This window comes from Oncorhynchus keta, chromosome 37, assembly GCF_023373465.1.
Source record: "Oncorhynchus keta strain PuntledgeMale-10-30-2019 chromosome 37, Oket_V2, whole genome shotgun sequence".
Lineage (NCBI taxonomy): Eukaryota > Metazoa > Chordata > Actinopteri > Salmoniformes > Salmonidae > Oncorhynchus > Oncorhynchus keta.
This window is the reverse complement of record NC_068457.1, coordinates 13117072-13136729: the sequence shown is the minus strand read 5'-3', so window position 1 is coordinate 13136729 and position 19658 is coordinate 13117072. Positions and strand designations below refer to the sequence as shown.

Genomic DNA, 19658 nt, shown 5'->3' with positions numbered 1-19658 from the left:
GGGAACACAATGTAACTCCAAGTCAATCACACTTCTGTGAAATCAAACTGTCCACTTAGGAAGCAACACTGATTGACAAATTTCACATGCTGTTGTGCAAATGGAATAGACAACAGTTGGAAATTATAGGCAATTAGAACCCCCAATAAAGGAGTGGTTCTGCAGGTGGGGACCACAGATCACTTCGCAGTTCCTATGCTTCCTGGCTGATGTTTTGGTCACTTGAATGCTGGCAGTGCTTTCACTCTAGTGGTAGCATGAGACGGAGTCTACAACCCACACAAGTGGCTCAGGTAGTGCAGCTCATCCAGGATGGCACGTCAATGCGAGCTGTGGCAAGAAGGTTTGCTGTGTCTGTCAGCGTAGTGTCCAGAGCATGGAGGCGCTACCAGGAGACAGGCCAGTACATCAGGAGACGTGGAGGAGGCCGTAGGAGGGCAACAACCCAGCAGCAGGACCGCTACCTCCGCCTTTGTGCAAGGAGGAGCAGGAGGAGCACTGCCAGAGCCCTGCAAAATGACCTCCAGCAGGCCACAAATGTGCATGTGTCTGCTCAAACGGTTAGAAACAGACTCAATGGGGGTGGTATGAGGGCCCGACGTCCACAGGTGGGGGTTGTGCTTACAGCCCAACACCATGCAGAACGTTTGGCATTTGCCAGAGAACACCAAGATTGGCAAATTCGCCACTGGTGCCCTGTGCTCTTCACAGATGAAAGCAGGTTCACACTGAGCACATGTGACAGACGTGACAGAGTCTGGAGAAGCCATGGAGAACGTTCTGCTGCCTGCAACATCCTCCAGCATGACCGGTTTGGCGGTGGGTCAGTCATGGTGTGGGGTGGCATTTCTTTGGGGGGCCGCACAGCCCTCCATGTGCTCGCCAGAGGTAGCCTGACTTCCATTAGGTACCGAGATGAGATCCTCAGACCCCTTGTGAGACCATATGCTGGTGCAGTTGGCCCTGGGTTCCTCCTAATGCAAGGCAATGCTAGACCTCATGTGGCTGGAGTGTATCAGCAAGTCCTGCAAGAGGAAGGCATTGATGCTATGGACTGGCCCGCCCGTTCCCCAGACCTGAATCCAATTGAGCACATCTGGGACATCATGTCTCACTCTATCCACCAACGCCACATTGCACCACAGACTGTCCAGGAGTTGGTGGATGCTTTAGTCCAGGTCTGGGAGGAGATCCCTCAGGAGACCATCCGCCACCTCATCAGGAGCATGCCCAGGCGTTGTAGGGAGGTCATACAGGCACGTGGAGGCCACACACACACTACTGAGCCTCATTTAGACTTGTTTTAAGGACATTACATCAAAGTTGGATCAGCCTGTAGTGAGGTTTTCCACTTTAATTTTGAGTGAGACTCCAAATCCAGACCTCCATGGGTTGATAAATTTGATTTCCATTGATAATGTGTGATTTTGTTGTCAGCACATTCAACTATATAAAAAAGTTCATTCAGATCTAGGATGTGTTATTTTAGTGTTCCCTTTATTTTTTTGAGCAGTATATTTCTGTGTGCTGCATGGAGGGGGGTGTTGCCTAGGCAACTGTAGACTTGTTTTCCACAACACCTTGCTTGTTTCAGCAAGGAGCAACAAAAAGTTAACACGTTAAGAAACTTACTCAAAACGCATTTGTCTTCATCCATAACCGCTGGTGACGCGGTTATATTTTAATGATGAAAAGGCTTTGTCTGAATTTAATAAAATGACGAAGAGTCCAAAGCCTACTGGTCCCAGTAAGAGAAAAAGCCCACCAGCTGACAATCGAGGCAAAGAGGAATGAAATGGAGCAGCAATGTGCCTGCGCTGCAGGGTATGTCTCACCATAATTTAAAAAGCAAGCGCATACTATATTGTGTACAACATCAGCTGTAACGTTAACCAATTTGACTTTATCAAACATACCGTTTTATGGTAGCTCCACTGGTTACTTCTCTTATATGTCCGGGCTAACCCATACCCTGGAACCTTTGGAGTGCCCAAGATGAAGTCCCCAGACCAAGAAAGGTTTACAGGTTGTCATTACCTCTGTCAAAAAGCTGATGATACCTACCCTCTCAAACCACATCATGAGTACCGCTACCAAATGATGGGACAGATGGAAATCACAAGGATGCCGCGATGTGATTCTTTGTGTCAGGTGTAACAATGACCCCCCTAGAATGTCCACTTTGATGCAGAAAAGTGGGAGTACATGAAAAGCAACCTGGACTGCTTTTTTTGTTGCATTTCCTGCCTGCCCGGTGCAGATAAGATCTGTGGCAATGAATGAGGCACACACCCATTTCAATGACCTGGTTTCCTTTGTTGAGGTATCGTCTTCGGTATCCTCTGGTGTCGGTCTCCTCTGTGGTGTTGGTGGAAGCTGCATCTTGCGGATCAGATCTTAATCTGTAGATACATGTGATGATATACACTCAGTGGCCCGTTTTATTAGGTACACCCCCCTGTTCAGGAAAATGGTCCGCTCCTACAGACCGTGAGTCACGTGGTTGTGTCTTGCTGTATAAAGCAGGCAGTCAGGTATCCAGTTGCTGTTCTTTTGAGCATTACAATGAGGAAAATGATTGACCTAAGTAGGGCTATCTCCGACCCCCCAAAAATATCAATCAATTGGTAGAAACTTTCAAACGTATGTGTGCATATAGACACACCCTTTGTGCTTTAATTGAATCAACGATATATGCATTGAGCTTGTCTGATGCTTTAAGCTCCCGGTTTGATTAAATAAGACATTAATGACTCAAGAGGGAGCCAAAGACCAAGATTACCAGAAGGAAAAAAAAACTTAACCTGACCCAAATATTCTCGCTCCTGCTCGCTCTCGCAGATTCTGCCATTACTCTCCTGAAGTTGCCAGTAATAGGCGACACGAGGAGTCTGCAACCTTTCTCATGTGGAATGCCAATTTATCTTATTGATCTGCGTGCAAGTTATGATTTTCATATGCACATTTATAACAACATCTTCATAACTCAAAATCAGTCATGTGGTCAGTTAATTGTATCTAAATGAAAATGATGCAAACCTAAAAAATAACTTCTATTGCAAACTATGTAAAAATAGACTAGAAAGCCCCCACAAAAAAATATGCTGCTAAAAATAAATATCCTATAAATCACATTGTCTATGCATGGCCTGTCTGCAACGAACTTGAAATGTTGTTTAAACTACTAACTTGGGTCCAGCCTGAAGTTCCATGCAACATTGTAAAAAATAATCTGGTCCCTAAGTTTCCCATGCAGATCAAGCTGTAGGTTATTTGCACGAGGAACCAGAAGTAATCAGGTAGGCCTATTTTATGATGTTTCCACTGGATCAGAGAATTAAACTTTTTACTTTCACGCTGAGTGGTTATTGAAAGGGAGAGAGCTGGATTTTCTTTTAGAAATACGGCGGGAGCATCATGCTGTGGTGATGTTTTTCAGCGGCAGGGACTGGGAGACTAGTCAGGATCGAGGGAAAGATGAACGGAGCAAAGTACAGAGATCTTTGATGAAAACCTGCTCCAGAGCACTCAGGACCTCAAACTGGGGAGTAGGTTTACCTTCCAACAGGAAAACAACCCTAAGCACACATCCAAGACAACACAGGAGTGGCTTCAGGAAGAGTCTCTGAATGTTCTTGAGTGGCCCAACCAGAGCCAGGACTTGAACTCGATCGAACATCTCTGGAGAGACCTGAAAATAGCTGTGCAGCAACACTCCCCATCCAACCTGACAGAGCTTGAGAGGATCTGCAGAGAAGAATGGGAGAAAACTCCCCAAAAACAGATATGCCAAGCTTGTAGCGTCATACCTAAAGACTCGAGACTGTAATCGCTGCCAAAAGGTGTTTCAACAAAGTACTGAGTAAAGGATCTGAATACTTATGTAAATGTGATAGTTTTTTACTTTTAATAATTCGCAAAAGTGTTAACCTGTTTTTGCTTCGTCACTATAGGGTATTGTGTGTAGATTGATGGGGGGGGGTTTAATCCATTTTAGAATAAGGCTGTAATGTAGTGAAATGTGGAAAAAAATCAAGGGGTCTGAATACTTTCCGAATGTACTGAACATGTTTAATATTACATAAACATAGCATGTCAAATGTACCATGACCTTCATTTGTTTTTTCCTCTCTGTCAGGTTAAGGAACTTAATTATTCTAACAAACTACTACTAAAGTTAAAAAGGCATTGGATTGGTGTAAACTTTGGAAAGAGTTATTTCACCAGGGGCTTATCCTTTAAATCCAAGTCACATTCGGATTGTTTTATAATTGAAACCAAACCAATGTCCCAGCCGTCAAGTTGCATGGAGTCGTCTCTACTGGCTAAAAGCCTGGGCAGTGTTTTTGAGGACTTTCACCATTTTGATTTAATTAACGTCCCAATTCATTGTCTGTTCCTTCCTGATGATCCAGTTGGAGTCCTGATGCCAGGTCATTAGGAATAATCACCCTATGAATTTTACTCATGAAGAAGAAAATTGACTTTTTAGATGAGATGGCCTCAACGGCACTGCCCATTCTCTCACAGATGCCATCGTGACACAGAGATGTTATGTCTATGGTCCAGGCCCATCAACTTATATATTACAGCGCCCAGAAGTGACATCCTAAAACAACAAATGTCTCCTGGCCTCCCACACAGGCTACTAAATATAAAAACGAAATAAACATTTCTATCAAAACAAACAAAATAAAAACTAGCAAATCAAGTCTAAAAACTAAATATGTCCAATCAAAATAAAAAATGAATATTCAATCACAAAACTATAATAACCTTGCAGCGATCACTAGCACCTGGTTAAAAATCACTCTCAACAACTCCAATTTAGACATTTTTCAGATAATGCCAATGGCTAGCTTGTGTTATGTTCTGTCACCCGTGAAGCCAACAGGAGTAACGAAGCACTTCCGGGTCAAGTGTAAATATTTCAAAGTTAGTCATGTCACGTGAAACTGTCAAATTAATAATAAAGGCTAGAATGATTGTATTATCAACATATTTTATACTAGTTATAAAACACATGGACCTCGAAGTAATTCTGATTTTAATTTTTTTTTTTAACAGGGCTCCCACTCTTTTCAATAAATCATTACATAACTTTTCCATAATGTTTTATCATGATTTACAAGGAAGACAGTACTCAATAGGGGGCTAAACACACAATAACTACACACCGAAGTAGGTATTATACATGCGTACATAAACAATGTATCAATTCTCTAGGGTTGTTCAGGTAGAGAATGGCCACTGGTGTCTAGTGGGCTGAACTGGAATCTAATGGTCCCTACTGGATTCAATAGGACCAGTTTAAGTGACCGTTTGAGCGAGACTCAGTTACAGCTTGCATCAACGTGGATTTCATCAGATCAAGATAATTGTATCACTATCGTTGGACCAATTATTTGACAGATGTTGTGCAGTGATTGCCTGGCAGGGTTCACATGGAAAGTTATAAAACGAGACTAATATAATCAAGTTAAAAACTATGAACAATAGTAACTTGTCTGTCTGATGCCCTTCCCTACACAGGGCACAGTCATGTTCCTGTGCATTCTCTCCATGTGTCTGCTTAAGCCTTTGTTTTGAAGCAATCATCACTTAGCCTATATTGTTTCTTCTCAGTGTGTATTCTGAAGACAATTCAATGCACTTTCGGCACTTAAGCATTTGACAGACGCTTGTAAGATTCCTCCTGTGTGAATGTCTCATACACAATGTCAAAAAAAGGCAGTCGTGAAATATTTTCTAGTCGTGGCAGTAATGTGGTCTCTCCTTTCCGACGTCCCAGCCAATTCAAACAATTAGTGAAATATTTACAACAATCCTGACAGCAATATAGTTTATCGCTCATGTGATTATCCTCATATGAACTCATGTGACTAACGCCAGTTCTGAAAGATCTGCTACTATAGCGACAATGATGTGATTTCCCTCGTGTGAATCCTCATATGCGTTGTCAGATTACCTTTATGACGAAAATATTTGCCACAATGATGACAGCTATAAGATTTCTCCCCTGTGTGAATCCTAATGTGACTACTCAAATTACTAGGACGAGCAAAATATTTGCCACAGACCAGGCAGCGATGTGGTTTCTCGCCTGTGTGAATCCTCCTATGAAGTGTCAGCTCACCAACTCGAAAAAAACATTTGCCACAATCATGGCAGCGATGCGGTTTCTCCCCTGTGTGAGTCTTTATGTGATAGTTCAGATATCCAACTTGAGAAAAACATTTGCCACATTCACCACAGCGATGCGGTTTCTCTCCTGTGTGGGCCTTCCTATGCAATTTGAAGCGGTCAAGCCGAGTGAATACTTTGTCACAATCTTGACAGTGATACAACTTCTCCCGTGTGTGGGTCCTCATATGAGAATCCAGTGTTCCCATCTGAGTGAAACATTCACCACAATCACTACAGAAAAATGATTTATCTTCTGTGCGACTTCTTTGCACTGGAGATTTCAGATCCATGGATTTTCCACCATTCGAGCTTTGTCCTTTTTCTGTCCATGTCTTCTTCAATTTGGACTGGGGATGAGAGTCACTGGTTGGCTCTGAGGAATAGTCTTCCTTCGGTTCTGTTTTGTCTTCAGTTGAGGCCATTGTGTCTTTGTATTCTTCACTTTGGGTTTGTGAGGACTGAGTTGGGTACTGATCATAGTCACTTTTCACCCAGGCAGGAGTGAATACAGAGTCTTCCTCCTCCTGAATGACGCTGAATTCCTCGTCTTCCTCTTTAATCTGTATGGGATTCCAATTATATTGCCCCAGACTGGGGCTCCAATCCTGCTTATAATGCTGCTGCTCAGGGGGAAACTCCACTTCAGAGACAATGAAGTGCTGGAAATCTGAAGGGAAGGAGAAAAGAGTAGTTAGAATTTATAAGCTGATGAGCTAGGTACTGATGATCCGACATAAGATAAATGGGGTCTAAGATATCCTATACTATGTTCAGGATTTCGCACTCATCTGCGCTGTTGTTGATTGACTATTATGTACGCAAACTGTTTGGGCCAATCATTTTCACCAACAGCCGCAATCTGGCTCTAATTATTATAATAGAGGGGGCATAGCTCATTACTGGTCTAAACAACAATAATGATCCATAAAAAAAACACAAGGGTAGTACAGCGAGCGACTGTCTTCAGTAATCTCTGTTAACACAGACCTCAAGTTTTGCGTAATTGGTCAGCTGCTCGATTAAGTTCTTAAGAGAAGAGACACTAGAACAAGGAGCGGAACAAGAACGAGGAGCTCCACCCTCTCTATTTGCAAGTTATGGGCCAAAAGTCCCCTCCCGAAATTCTAAAGATGCTATCCAACTGTGAAATCGTGATTTGTAAAAAAAAACACACAAAAAAACAGGAAAAATCGAAGCACCGGAACTATTCCTGCTCGTTAGACACATCTACAGTATCATTTATGTTTACATAGTCTGTCCACGAGAGAACGTCTACAGAGGATGTACTTAATAAACATTGATTTTACATTGTTTATTATATTCACATTTAAAATGATTAATATTGACTGCAAATTACTTAATTTCTCTCACTATATGAAACCTGCACTATTGATTGTAGAGTTAGAATCCTAGAGCCGGACAAAGCGCAAACACCCAATCAAACCTGATATTTGACTGGAAATGTCTGTGGAGGGAGGTTTGCCTGATGTCTCAAACCTGAATTTAATTCCACTGATTTATTGACAGCTCCACACATTCTGAAACAGACTAGAGGTCGACCGATTGTGATTTTTCAACGCCGATACCGATTATTGGATGACCAAAAAAGCCGATAAATCGGATGATTTTACTTATTTGCTTTTTACTTATTTGTAATAATGACAATAACAATACTGAATGAACACTTATTTTAACTTACTATAATACATCAATAAAATCAATGTAGCCTCCAATAATGAAACATGTTCAATTTGGTTTAAATAATGCAAAAACAAAGTGTTGGAAAAGAAAGTAAAAGGGCAATATGTGCCATGTAAGAAAGCTAATGTTTAAGTTCCTTGCTAAGAACATATGAAAGCTGGTGGTTCCTTTTAACATGAGTCAAAAAAAAAAAAAAAGTTGTATTACAAAAGTAGTTTGAAATGTTTTGGCAAGTTTACAGGTAACTTTTGAGATATTTTGTAGTCACGTTGCGGTCACGTTTCGTGGAGAAAACTGTTTTTCTGGATCAAACACGCCAAATAAATTGACATTTTGATGTATATTGACGGAATTAATCGAACAAAAGGACCATTTGTGATGTTTATGGGACATATTGGAGTGCCACCAAAAGAAGCTAGTCAAAGGTAAGGCATTAATTATATTTTTATTTCTGTGTTTTGTGTCGCGCCTGCAGGGTTGAAATATGCTTCTCTCTCTTTCTTTACTATGGTGGTATCCTCAGATAATAGCATTGTTTGCTTTTGCCGAAAAGCCTTTTTGAAATCTGACATGTTGGCTGGATTCACAACACGTGTAGCTTTAATTTGGTATCTTGCATGTGTGATTTCATGAAAGTTTGATTTTTATAGTAATTTATTTGAATTTGGCACTCTGCATTTTCACTGGCTTTTGGCCCGGTGGGACACTACTGTCCCACATATCCCAGAGAGGTTTTAACTGACTTGCCTAGTTAAATACAGATTAAATAAAGGTGTAAAAAAAATAATCGGCCAAATCAGTGTCCAAAAACACAGATTTCCGATTGTTATGAAAACTTAAATTGTCCCTAATTAATCGGTCGACCTCTAAAACAGACATCCTAAAATGTGTTTGTGCTAATGTTAAAACGAGGGGGCGTTGTATAAAACTCATTCATCAGTGACTGGATAGTCTCCAACCAATCAGAGAATCAAAGCCAATGTTGTGATTCATCATTTTTGTAGGCCCCATCTGGCCCAACCCATTGGTTTTCTGGGACCAAAGCAAATCCTGACTCATCGTGGAGAAGAAATACTAGTGGGTGTGGCATTTGGCTAGGTAAGTTAGTAGGGCTGGGAATTGCCAAGGACCTCACGATACGATCATGATACTCAGGTGCCGATACGATATGTAATTAAATTCTCACGATCCTATATGTACTGCGATTTAATACTGTGACTATTACCGTCCAAACATATTGCTCACCATATGTCTGCTGCAGAGGGACGAGACAGCCATGAGAAAACAAGTTTGGATCAGTCAAGGAAATAAAAGTGCTGAAAAAAGATGGAGAACAAGCTATGAAGGAAAAATACTGGACCTGGTAGAGCCAACTGTCGCAACAATATTGCAATAGAGGCCTCCCGGGTGGCGCAGTGGTTAAGGGCGCTGTACTGCAGCGCCAGCTGTGCCACCAGAGACTCTGGGTTAAAATAATGTACTTGTGTAATTGTATCATCCCCCCCATTACTAGTAATATATAATAATAATAATATATGCCATTTAGCAGACGCTTTTATCCAAAGCGACTTACAGTCATGTGTGCATACATTCTACGTATGGGTGGTCCCGGGGATCGAACCCACTACCCTGGCGTGTATTCAGGCTATATGGAGGTAGCTTGCAGTAAGTGGTCTGCAGCTGAAGGGCAGCAGCTCGTACGGGCCTGTACCTGTAACAGCACAGACGGGCCTGCACCTGCAACAGCACATACGGGCCTGCACCTGCAACAGCTCATACGGGCCTGCACCTGCAACACCTCTGTATGAGAGGAGGCACTAGTACAGTGTATGTCCCCCTATGCAATCATGCAGTCCAATGCATCCAGAGTGAGATTAACAGATTTTTTAATGTTTGTTGTCAAATAAATAAGTCTTTTGTTGAAATTATGTAAAGACATTCCAACATTGTTCGGCACATTTGTGTCCATTTGCATCGTTTTCAATACAGGACTTTTAATTTGGAGGCGAACATTTGACTCCACTACTCTTAATGTTGCTCATTTCACAGTTCTAGTGTGGCTGACCAGTGGGAGCTTGCTAGCCATAAGAATCCCCGCTCTAGTCAGAACAGTGCTATGCCACAATCAGGACAGCCGGCGCGAGATATGGCTCAGAAAACAAACTCCTAACTATCCCAACCACGGGTTGGAACCACAATTTTCCAATCGTTTTGTTCTGAACAGAACCACCATTCTTTCGATCCGTTCCACTGTTCCTCCCAGCAAAATAAAGTTCTGAACCGGTTCAAACCAAAAAATTACCATTCATATTGTTCTTTTTTTAACCTGTAAAAGACTATTTTCCTCTCACATTTAGCTCATTAAATTACTTCCCCAACAGTGAGGATAGAGCAGCTTTCTATGGAGCAGGCAAGCTAGTTTGAGCGAGATGCGACTAACATTTTGCTGGTAGGGAGAGAGGGTGGAGAAGGTTTGGGTTGAAGCGTTGGACATCTTGCTGGACATGCATTATCTGAATTAGGCCCACAGAAATGCACCTAGGTGGAGCGGCTTCTATGGGGGAACTTTGAACTTAGCTAATACTAAATCAACCCATTGATTTTGACCTGCTATAGCGTTAGCTAGCCTACTGACAACATCTTTTAAAAACGAGCAGTATTTCAATCTTCTTGATTTTGTCAGTTCGGATAATTAGGAAAACAGTGCTGTGTGTGAGTGAGAGGCCTGCCAGATCTTACAACACCTAGATAGGTATTTTACAGTATTATCTAACCACATCATATGTTATAGCAATCTGTCAGTCGATGACACGTTGTTGACGTGACACACAGCCATTGGATGATGCATGCAAGGACTGAGCAGGGGAAGGCGACCCCTGACTTGACCATTTCTTGACTGGTGAGGGGATTTAACTAATCTGGCCCGGGTAAGCGTGTTTGAGTAGGATTCTGTGTTTTCAAATGCAAAAGTGATTGCTTTTGATAGAAATGCTTTTATCTGCCAACCCAATGAAAATTATTTTAAAAATTCAAACATTTCTTATTATTTCCTTGTTTTTGAAAGAAAAGCACATTTTTGTATTAAATAACAGAAAATTGTATACATTGTTAATGTTTTACGTTACTATGTTGTAAATTACTATTGTAGCTGGAAACAGCAGATTTTTTTATGGAATATCTAGGCGTACAGAAGCCCATTAACAGCAACCATCACTCCTGTGTTCCAATGGCACGTTGTGTTAGCTAATCCAAGTTTATAATTTTAAAAGGCTAATTGATCATTAGAAAACCCTTTATCAATTATGTTAGCACAGCTGAAAACTGTTGTCCTGATTAAAGAAGCAATAAAACTGGCCTTTAGACTAGTTGAGTATCTGGAGCATCAGCATTTGTGGGTTCGATTACAGGCTCAAAATGGCCAGAAACAAAAACCTTTCTTCTGAAACTCGGCAGTCTATTCTTGTTCTGAGAAATGAAGGCTATTCCATGCAAGAAATTAAGGCTATTCCATGCATGAAATTGCCAAGAAACTGAAGATCTCATACAACACTGTGTACTACTCCCTTCACAGAACAGCGAAAAACTGTCTCTAACCAGAATAGAAAGAGTGGGAGGCCCCGGTGCACAACTGAGCAAGAGGACAAGTACATTAGAGTGTCTAGTTTGAGAAACAGACACCTCACAAGTCCTCAACTGGCAACTTCATTAGATAGTACCTGCAAAACACCAGTCTCAACGTCAACAGAGAAGAGATTACATTAGACTCCAAACAGCTAGTCAAATGGCTACCCAGACCCCACCTGCAACTCTGTTATTATCTATGCATAGCTCCTTTAATAACTCTACCTACATGTGCATAATTACCTCGACACCGGTAACCCCGCTATTATTATTTACTGCTACTTTTTCATCATTTGTTATTCTTATCTTTTTTTTGTATTTTCCTAAAACTGCATTGTTGGTTAAGGGCCTGTAAGTAAGCCTTTCACTGTAGTAGTAGTACTAGTAGTAGTAGTATTTGGAGCATGTCACATAACATTTGATTAGATTTAACTGGCGGGAAAGGTATTAGGTAAAGTTAAAGCAGTGAGGATCAGGAGAAGTGGGCTAGTTTTGATTTCTTGTACGTCTGCGGAGCAGAAAGAGCACATGTTTTGGCTCATCCGATTTGAGCAGGGCGCCCATCAATGTGAAAACTCAGATTAAGGGGGTAATATTGGGCGTGTCATGGGGAGTTGACGTTAAAGAATAGAAGAATATCCCTGGAGTGGATGATGCAGGTCGGGCAAATTGAGTGGTTAATGGAGAGAAAGTGAGGAGCGTCCTTTTGTTTTTTTAAGCGGAGTCCCTCTCTACCTAGGTGAAGTTGGGATATGTGAATTATCATGTCAGAGCATTTGTGATTTCTTACTCCAAAATGGGCAGCGGTTCGTGTGCATATGTGCATATGATAACTGTGAGAGTAGTTTCTAAATGTTCCAAAGTATTATGTCTCTGTCCCCCTCTCTCACCCTCCCCATCTCCTTTGTAACAAGCCGCCATATTGCGTCAGACTGCTAGGGACCTGTTTTAATGTATTAAGTGTGTATGTTTATCCTGTGTTACCATTTAGTTAGTTAGTAAATAAATAAACCAATTTGTGCCGTACTGAATCATAAGTAAGGCTGTTTTTTTCGCAGATGTAGGTTACGACTGTTCAGAATGATATGAGGTTATGATTAATACGTTGACCGTTTTATGGATGTGATAGGTAAAGACCTTTAGAGTTTAATTCAGGCGATGGCAAGTCTTTAAACAACCGCTCTCGTGGTGCCCCAAATCCTAATGAGTTAATTGTTACATGATGAATTTAAAATCGGGTAACAATTAAACATAGTTGATTAGATAAATAGAAGTCATCAGATTAATGAAAGTAAAGTCATGACAGCCTATTAAATCATTGTGAATGACCTTGGTCCTAGAGTACAGTACACCCATGTCGTCATATGAAGAAAAAAAAAAGGATTTTAAATTTGGGACAGTTGATCTTCAGTTTGGGACGATTCTGGGATGGTGATGAAAAAAGTTAAATCTCGATGTCGCAACCTAGCTAGCATTGGCCAGAAAGCCAGAGGAGAGAGAGAGAGAGAGCTGTGCACAACGGAGCAGAGGGGAGGACAGAGGTTCCTATTAACTCCATTACTGACTGTTCAGAGGGATGGAAGTCTGCAGCAAAAAATGTGTTTTCTTTTCATAAAACAAGACAAAAAGCAAACTGTTGGCGCGTTTGGATTTCTATACTCCAGTAGAAAATATGATTATTTTAGAGCAATACCATTTTACAAGAATGTTCAGAAAAAACAACATACGTTTTAACCATTCACTATCATGAACCAATAACAAAGGGAGAAATGGAGAGAACAAGGTAAAACAGTTGGATTAACACTTAAATTTATTTTGCCCCCCACACACCAAACACGATTACGACACGCAGGTTAAAATATCAAAACAAACTCTGAACCAATGACATTAATTTGGGGACAGGTCGGAAATCATTAAACATGTATGGCAATTTAGCTAGTTAGCTTGCACTTGCTAGCTAATTTGTCCTATTTAGCTAGCTTGCTGTTGCTAGCTAATTTGCCCTGGGATATAAACATTGAGTTGTTATTTTACCTGAAATGCACAAGGACCTCTACTGCGACAAAAAAACGACCAACCGAATCGTTTCTAGTCATCTCTCCTCCTTCCAGGCTTTTTCATCGTTTAACTTATATGGTGATCGCATTTAACTTTCATTGTATTACCACAACTACCGGCAAAACAGTTTGTCTTTCAGTCACCCACGTGGGTATAACCAATGAGGAGATGGCACGTGGGTCCCTGCTACTATAAACCAATGAGGAGATGGGAGAGGCAGGACTTTCAGCGCGATGGGAGAGGCAGGACTTTTAGCCCTTGGTGTCCCAGACGCTCATTGGCGCGCGCGAGAAAGTGTGGGTGCATTTGAATAACATTGATTTCTACATTTAAGTTGCGACGTGTCCGGTCTAGTCAGCATGTTATGGAGCCACCTATTGGATTAAGGTGGTAACTCCTCTCTTGCTGCTGGAGCTAGTTTTCAGGCCTTTTTGGCTGATTTTAAGTAGTCATTTAAGTGATAATGCCTGAGAAGCCGGTGTTTGGAGAATATATCGGCACGGGGTGTTGCAAACCGTGCCAATATATCCTCCAAACACCAGCTACGAGGGCATTATCACTTTTATACAAGGGGTTATTGACATATCAAAATAACATTTTAATGAAAATACATGTATTCATACTATTTCATCTTTCCACAAGATATAGTCCCGACGACACAAATCTAGGGTTGCTTCCCAAGCCGGGGGCGGTTGTTCGTTCTATTGGTTCGGTTGCTGGAGACACGACCCAGTCAATCAGTCTTTTTGTTCTGTATCTATGGACGTGACCCAGTTGTTTGTTCTAAATGTTTCATTGTGTATGTTCTTATCCCTTACTTTCTAGCTAGCCAACTAAGGCTAATTTACAGTCACGTCAAAAAGTGCAGCCAGATTAACAGCAACGTAGCCGCATTTGCATTTGTTTAAGCTGTTTTCTAGTGACATTTATTTGGATACATCCATAGCGAACTAATGAGGCGCAATTTGCCTGGCATAGAAAATGTGCTCACTTGTCAGGACACTTGATCAGAGAAGATAGCCAACAACACAGAAAACACAATCACTTCAAACTGAAGCTGAAAAGACTGCCAACTAGCTGAACTTCGTTTCGTTTTATATTTTTTCATTTGATATATATCCATAAAAATGATGCCAGTTGGTTCACGATTTCAATTGGCTGAGAAACACGGCCTGTCTGTCTGTCTCGTCCCGACACGTTCATTACTATGGGACAGCAGGAGATCGAAATGTAAATATTGAAACTATTTTGCAAATGTCTCGAGACAGACAGCAAGGTATATACAAATCTCCACTGTTGAAAACAAAATGTTAGTCTAAAATAAATGTGAGAATGTCTAGATGCTTTTTATAGTGGAGATCCAAGTTTATAAATTGCCTGGCTGGGCTGATGAGACAGTGGATAACACAGTCAGATGGAACAGAGTAAATCGGCTAAATCTATGACGTTAAAATGCCTGTGGCAATTTGTGGATTATAAACTGGGTGATTTGAGCCCTGAATGCTGATTGGCTGACAGCCGTGATACCTGTGGTATAGGTCTGATGTATGACAAAATATGTATTGTTACTGCTCGAATTGCCTTGGTAACCAGTTTATAATAGCAATAAGGCACCTCAGGGGTTTGTGGTGTATGGCCAATATACCATGGCTATGGGCTGTATCCAGGCACTCCGGGTTGAGTCGTTCAAGAAACAGCCCTTACACGTGGTATATTAGCCATATACCACACCCCTCAGGCCTTATTGCTTAAATAGACAACGGCTGGAATGCGGTTTTAACCAATCAGCATTCAGGATTAGGCCCACCCGTTTAACAACCTGGCAACCCTAAAGACAGTTACAAATCGATAGCCCACCTTCATCATCAGCCGCGGGGGAATTGCCGGAAGGACTGTTGGTTCTCGATGAACCACTGGTAACAAGCGTCTGATCTCCTTTGCCACTCACCGACATGTACCTCGACTCGGTCAGGCTGAGTTGCTTCTCTAGCATTTTGATTTGCTCTTTGCTTTGAGAGACTTCTACACTTAACGCTCCACAACAATCCTCTACTAATTTGCAAATCTCTGTCACGGCAGCGGAGGCTAGAATGTCCATGACGGAGCTTATCCTTTGATGCAAAACACTCGTCTCAGACATTTTAAGCTCTTGTTTTTTTTTTTACCGGTCACAATTACTTAATCTATTTGGATTCTAAACGTTTTTTTGCAGCAGCTAATTCACGAAATAGTCATATTTTTAAAGAACATATGGCTTCTTGTTATCAATGTTTCGCCATCTTTGATAAATGTGTTCTTTCTTGGGAGCACATCCGGTCAGATTTTAGATAAACAAATAGTTAGAAAGCGCCACCTACCGCGTGGAGACTAGAAGGCGCATTACTCAGTCAAATCTTTGAGCACTAATTGAATTTGGTGTATTCTCTGACAGTAGGAATTGATCCTATTGTTTTGCAGAATCATTGTTTAATAATTGAGTAAAATGTTTTTTATTATGGTTACTGGTTATCAACTTGAATAAAGGATCTGCACTGGAGTAATCTTAACCTCAGACAAACTATGAAGTTGTATTAGTCTCAAGAGCTTAAGAAAAACGTTATTAATATTGTTCATTTCTAGTACACATGCTTATTGTTTTTACCATAGATATAGAATATGGTCAGTCTTTTTTTGTACACCATCTCTTACTGGAAATGGAAACTCTCTTATCCAAATAAGGCTGTAAAAACATTCCATGCAAAATTTCTCATCGAAACACACCCCCATATCCAGTCTACACCCTTTACTGTATTTAACAGAGCCTTAGCCGAGCCTAAGACAGGTCTCAGTAAACAGGTGAATTGAGGCTCAATAAATAAATGGAGGATTCTACAGACTTTCTGTTCTCATCTTAAATCTTTTCTCATTCCATTTTATGCTGTCAACCAAAAGCAACATATCCAATGTTTTTTTATATACACACACACACACACACACACACACACACACACACACACACACACACACACACACACACACACACACACACACACACACACACACACACACACACACACACACACACACTTAAAAAAACATGTTTTACTTACACAATAATACCAGTTTCAGTACATAGAAATACATTTTTAGAGAAATTACAACACATTTAACCTGTTGGCGAACACTTATTTAAAGTAACTGTTTGCAGTAAAATAAGACCAATGTTCAAAGCAGTGAGAAATCTTCATGCACTGAATTGTGTGTTGCTAACAAGATAGTCAACGTTGTGAAGCATTTTATGGTCTAACATGCGCAAATGAATGGGTATTGTGTGCCATGTGTGAGGTTCCTCCAGCCCTGGCCCACTACAAAAGGAAAAACGAAAATGTGTCATTTTAGTAGTTTAATCTGCCATATTTGAATCCGTCATACAGTTCTGAGACCAGGCTACCTGCCATTCATTTTAATGGGGAACGCAAGTAAAGGTTAAATAAATAAAGTAGTTGCTGGTTGCAGTGCTCTGGCTATACCAGCTGATATAGTAAAAAAAAAAGAAAGAAGTAATTTAGCAGATGACTTACAGGAGGAATTAGGGTTAAGTGCCTTGCTCAAATGCACAATGGCAGTTTTTTTCCCACTTAGTCAGCTCAGGGTTTCGAGCCAGCGACCTTTCAGTTGCCGTTAGCGGCCAAACGCTCTTAACTGTCTGTTCTTAACCACTACGCTACATACAGCTGCACTGCTGTCCCTTTCCACTAACAGATCTGATATCATGCCTAGCTGCTTGAGTAAAGTATCAGAACCATTTTTGCTTAGGCCCAAGTGTTTTTCCGGACCATGTGACCCGAGTGAAAAATTCTGGGACCAAAAAGGTTCTGCTCACGTCACGTTGTCGGGGGACCCTTTCTCTCAGCTGGAGGTTGAATCCAGCGATCAAGGGCGGTGGCTCTGTTGGCTGTTCTTGTTATCTGTTGCAGGTAACAATCCTTAGAAGAGGACACACACACACACACACACACACACACACACACACACACACACACACACACACACACACACACACACACACACACATAAAAAAAGGTTGAGCACCCTCATAGTAGCTATCAGTAAATACATTAAAAAAATATATATATCTTTTTTTTAAGTCTACAATGTACTATCATATTAATAAATTCACATCAAACTCAGACACTAATTAAATTGGGAAGCTTAAATTGTCCCCTCCATGTTGAATGAAGTTTCTGATGAACTCCAACAATGGAAATGAGCAGAGACCAGGCTTTGTGGAATTCCGCTCCGACTACATTGATTAGCCTAAGGTCAAAACATTTAAAAAATGTAAATTCTGAAAAGCTTGCCTTGTACCTATATTTGTCCTCTGTAGTTCTTTGTTTCCTGGAATCCATACTTTTTCAATAAACGTTAATCAAATACAACCACCAACTGTTTGCTCAATGCTGGTGCTCGAAGATGGCAACTCAGCACAAATGCATGTGCCAATTGAATCTGAATGAAATACCCAGCTAACAACAAACGTTCCCACAACTTTAGACTACACAAGTTTTGACCTTGGGAGAATCAATGTAGTCACAGCTGAATTCCACAAAGCCTGTTCTCAGTTCAACTCCGTTGATGGAGTTCATCAGAAACCTCCTTCACCATTGAGTTGTGTTTTCACAAACATGAAACACTTGAACTGGTATCTGAACCACCGTCAGGGCAGAACCTGCATGGTTCTGTAAAGACCAAGATCAAATACAAAAAAATGTGTTTATCTTAATACCAAGGCGTTGATATAGGCAGGAGTATGACCTTGCTGAAGTACAACGTTTGATCTGATAATGTAAAATATGAACGTTTATTTAGTCTTTGGTGTTTTTTCCCCCTACCTGTTGACAGATCCAACATACATGTGTCTTTCATTGTGTGGCCATGTATTGCAGCATGTACCACAAATCAGAAATAGTAGAACCAGTATCGGTGATAGTTGTGACTTTACATCATTCACCGTGAAGCGTCAATATACCTATAGCTTTAGGTTCTGCTGCCACCTCTTCAACAGCCTCAGCCTCTACTTCCTCCTCTGGAAAAGCACAAATAATCCACCAAATCAGAGACGCATATCATTATTTTGCCAACAGCAAATCACTATGACAGGGAGTTATAGACACCAGATAAATATGTTTGTTTTCGTACCTTTAGTATTTTATAGATGATATGTAGTTGAATGCATCTGTTTCATACCAATGTGAAGTCTCACAAAAGGGAATCCCTAAATGATCATTTATCAGGAAAAAGGTACATAATAGACAGTGATGCTCCTGCTTGATGAAAGCCCATAGAGAAGAACTGACCTGGGACTTCACTCAGCTTCTCTCTGGTGCAGGATCCTCATCCCTTTATGTATTTTAGGAACTCTAGTCAGTAGACTGGACCCTGGTTTTACAGTAATTTCACATTCTGTTGTGTTACAAAGTGGGATTTAAATGGATTTAATAGTGATTTATTTGGTCATTGATCTACACAACATATAGTCCATAATGTCAAAGTGAAAAGAAAATTCTACAAATGTTTCCAAATTAATAAAAATGAAATAACTCAAATATGGTAATTGCATAAGTATTCACCTTTGTTTAGGCAATTAGCTCAGGTGTACAATTTGGTCACATATTAAGTGACATGGACTCATTCTGTGTGAAATAATAGAGATTGACATGATTTTTGAATGACTACCCCTTCCTCTGTCACCCCCATACATATAACATCTGTAAGGTACCTCAGTCAAGTATTGAATTTCGAGAACAGATTCAACTACAAAGACCAGGGAGCTCATAAAGCCTAAAAGAAGGGCAATGATTGGTAGATGGGTAACATTAACAAATTAGACATTGAATATCTCATTAAGCATGGTCAAGTTAATAATTATGCTGTGAACGATGCATTAAACCATCCAAACAAAACAAAGATGCAGTCGTCCTTCTGAACTGAGCTGCAGGACAGGAAGGAAACTGCTCAGGGATGTCACCATGGGGCCACTGGTCGTTTTAAAACAGCTACAGAGTTCAATGGCTGTGATGGGAGAAACTGAGGATGGATCAACAACATTATAC

General features: G+C 40.8%; 1 protein-coding gene across 1 annotated transcript; it reads right to left on the bottom strand.

Moving 5' to 3' along the window:
* Positions 1-4031: 4031 nt before the first annotated feature.
* Positions 4032-15862, bottom strand: LOC118370229 (zinc finger protein 184-like). Its single transcript, XM_035755142.2, has 2 exons — positions 15424-15862; positions 4032-6853 (listed from the first exon to the last, which is right to left on the bottom strand). The coding sequence occupies exons 1-2, from the start codon at positions 15704-15706 to the stop codon at positions 5910-5912; spliced, it is 1227 nt and encodes a 408-aa protein (XP_035611035.1). The 5' UTR covers positions 15707-15862; the 3' UTR covers positions 4032-5909.
* Positions 15863-19658: the final 3796 nt, after the last annotated feature.

Coding starts and splice junctions, on each gene's coding strand:
- LOC118370229 (XM_035755142.2), bottom strand. CDS start 15,706: ATGTCTGAGACGAGTGTTTTGCATCAAAGGATAAGCTCCGTCATGGAC. Junction 6,854..15,423: donor CCCCGCGGCTGATGATGAAG/GTGGGCTATCGA, acceptor CCTTCCCTTCAG/ATTTCCAGCACTTCATTGTC.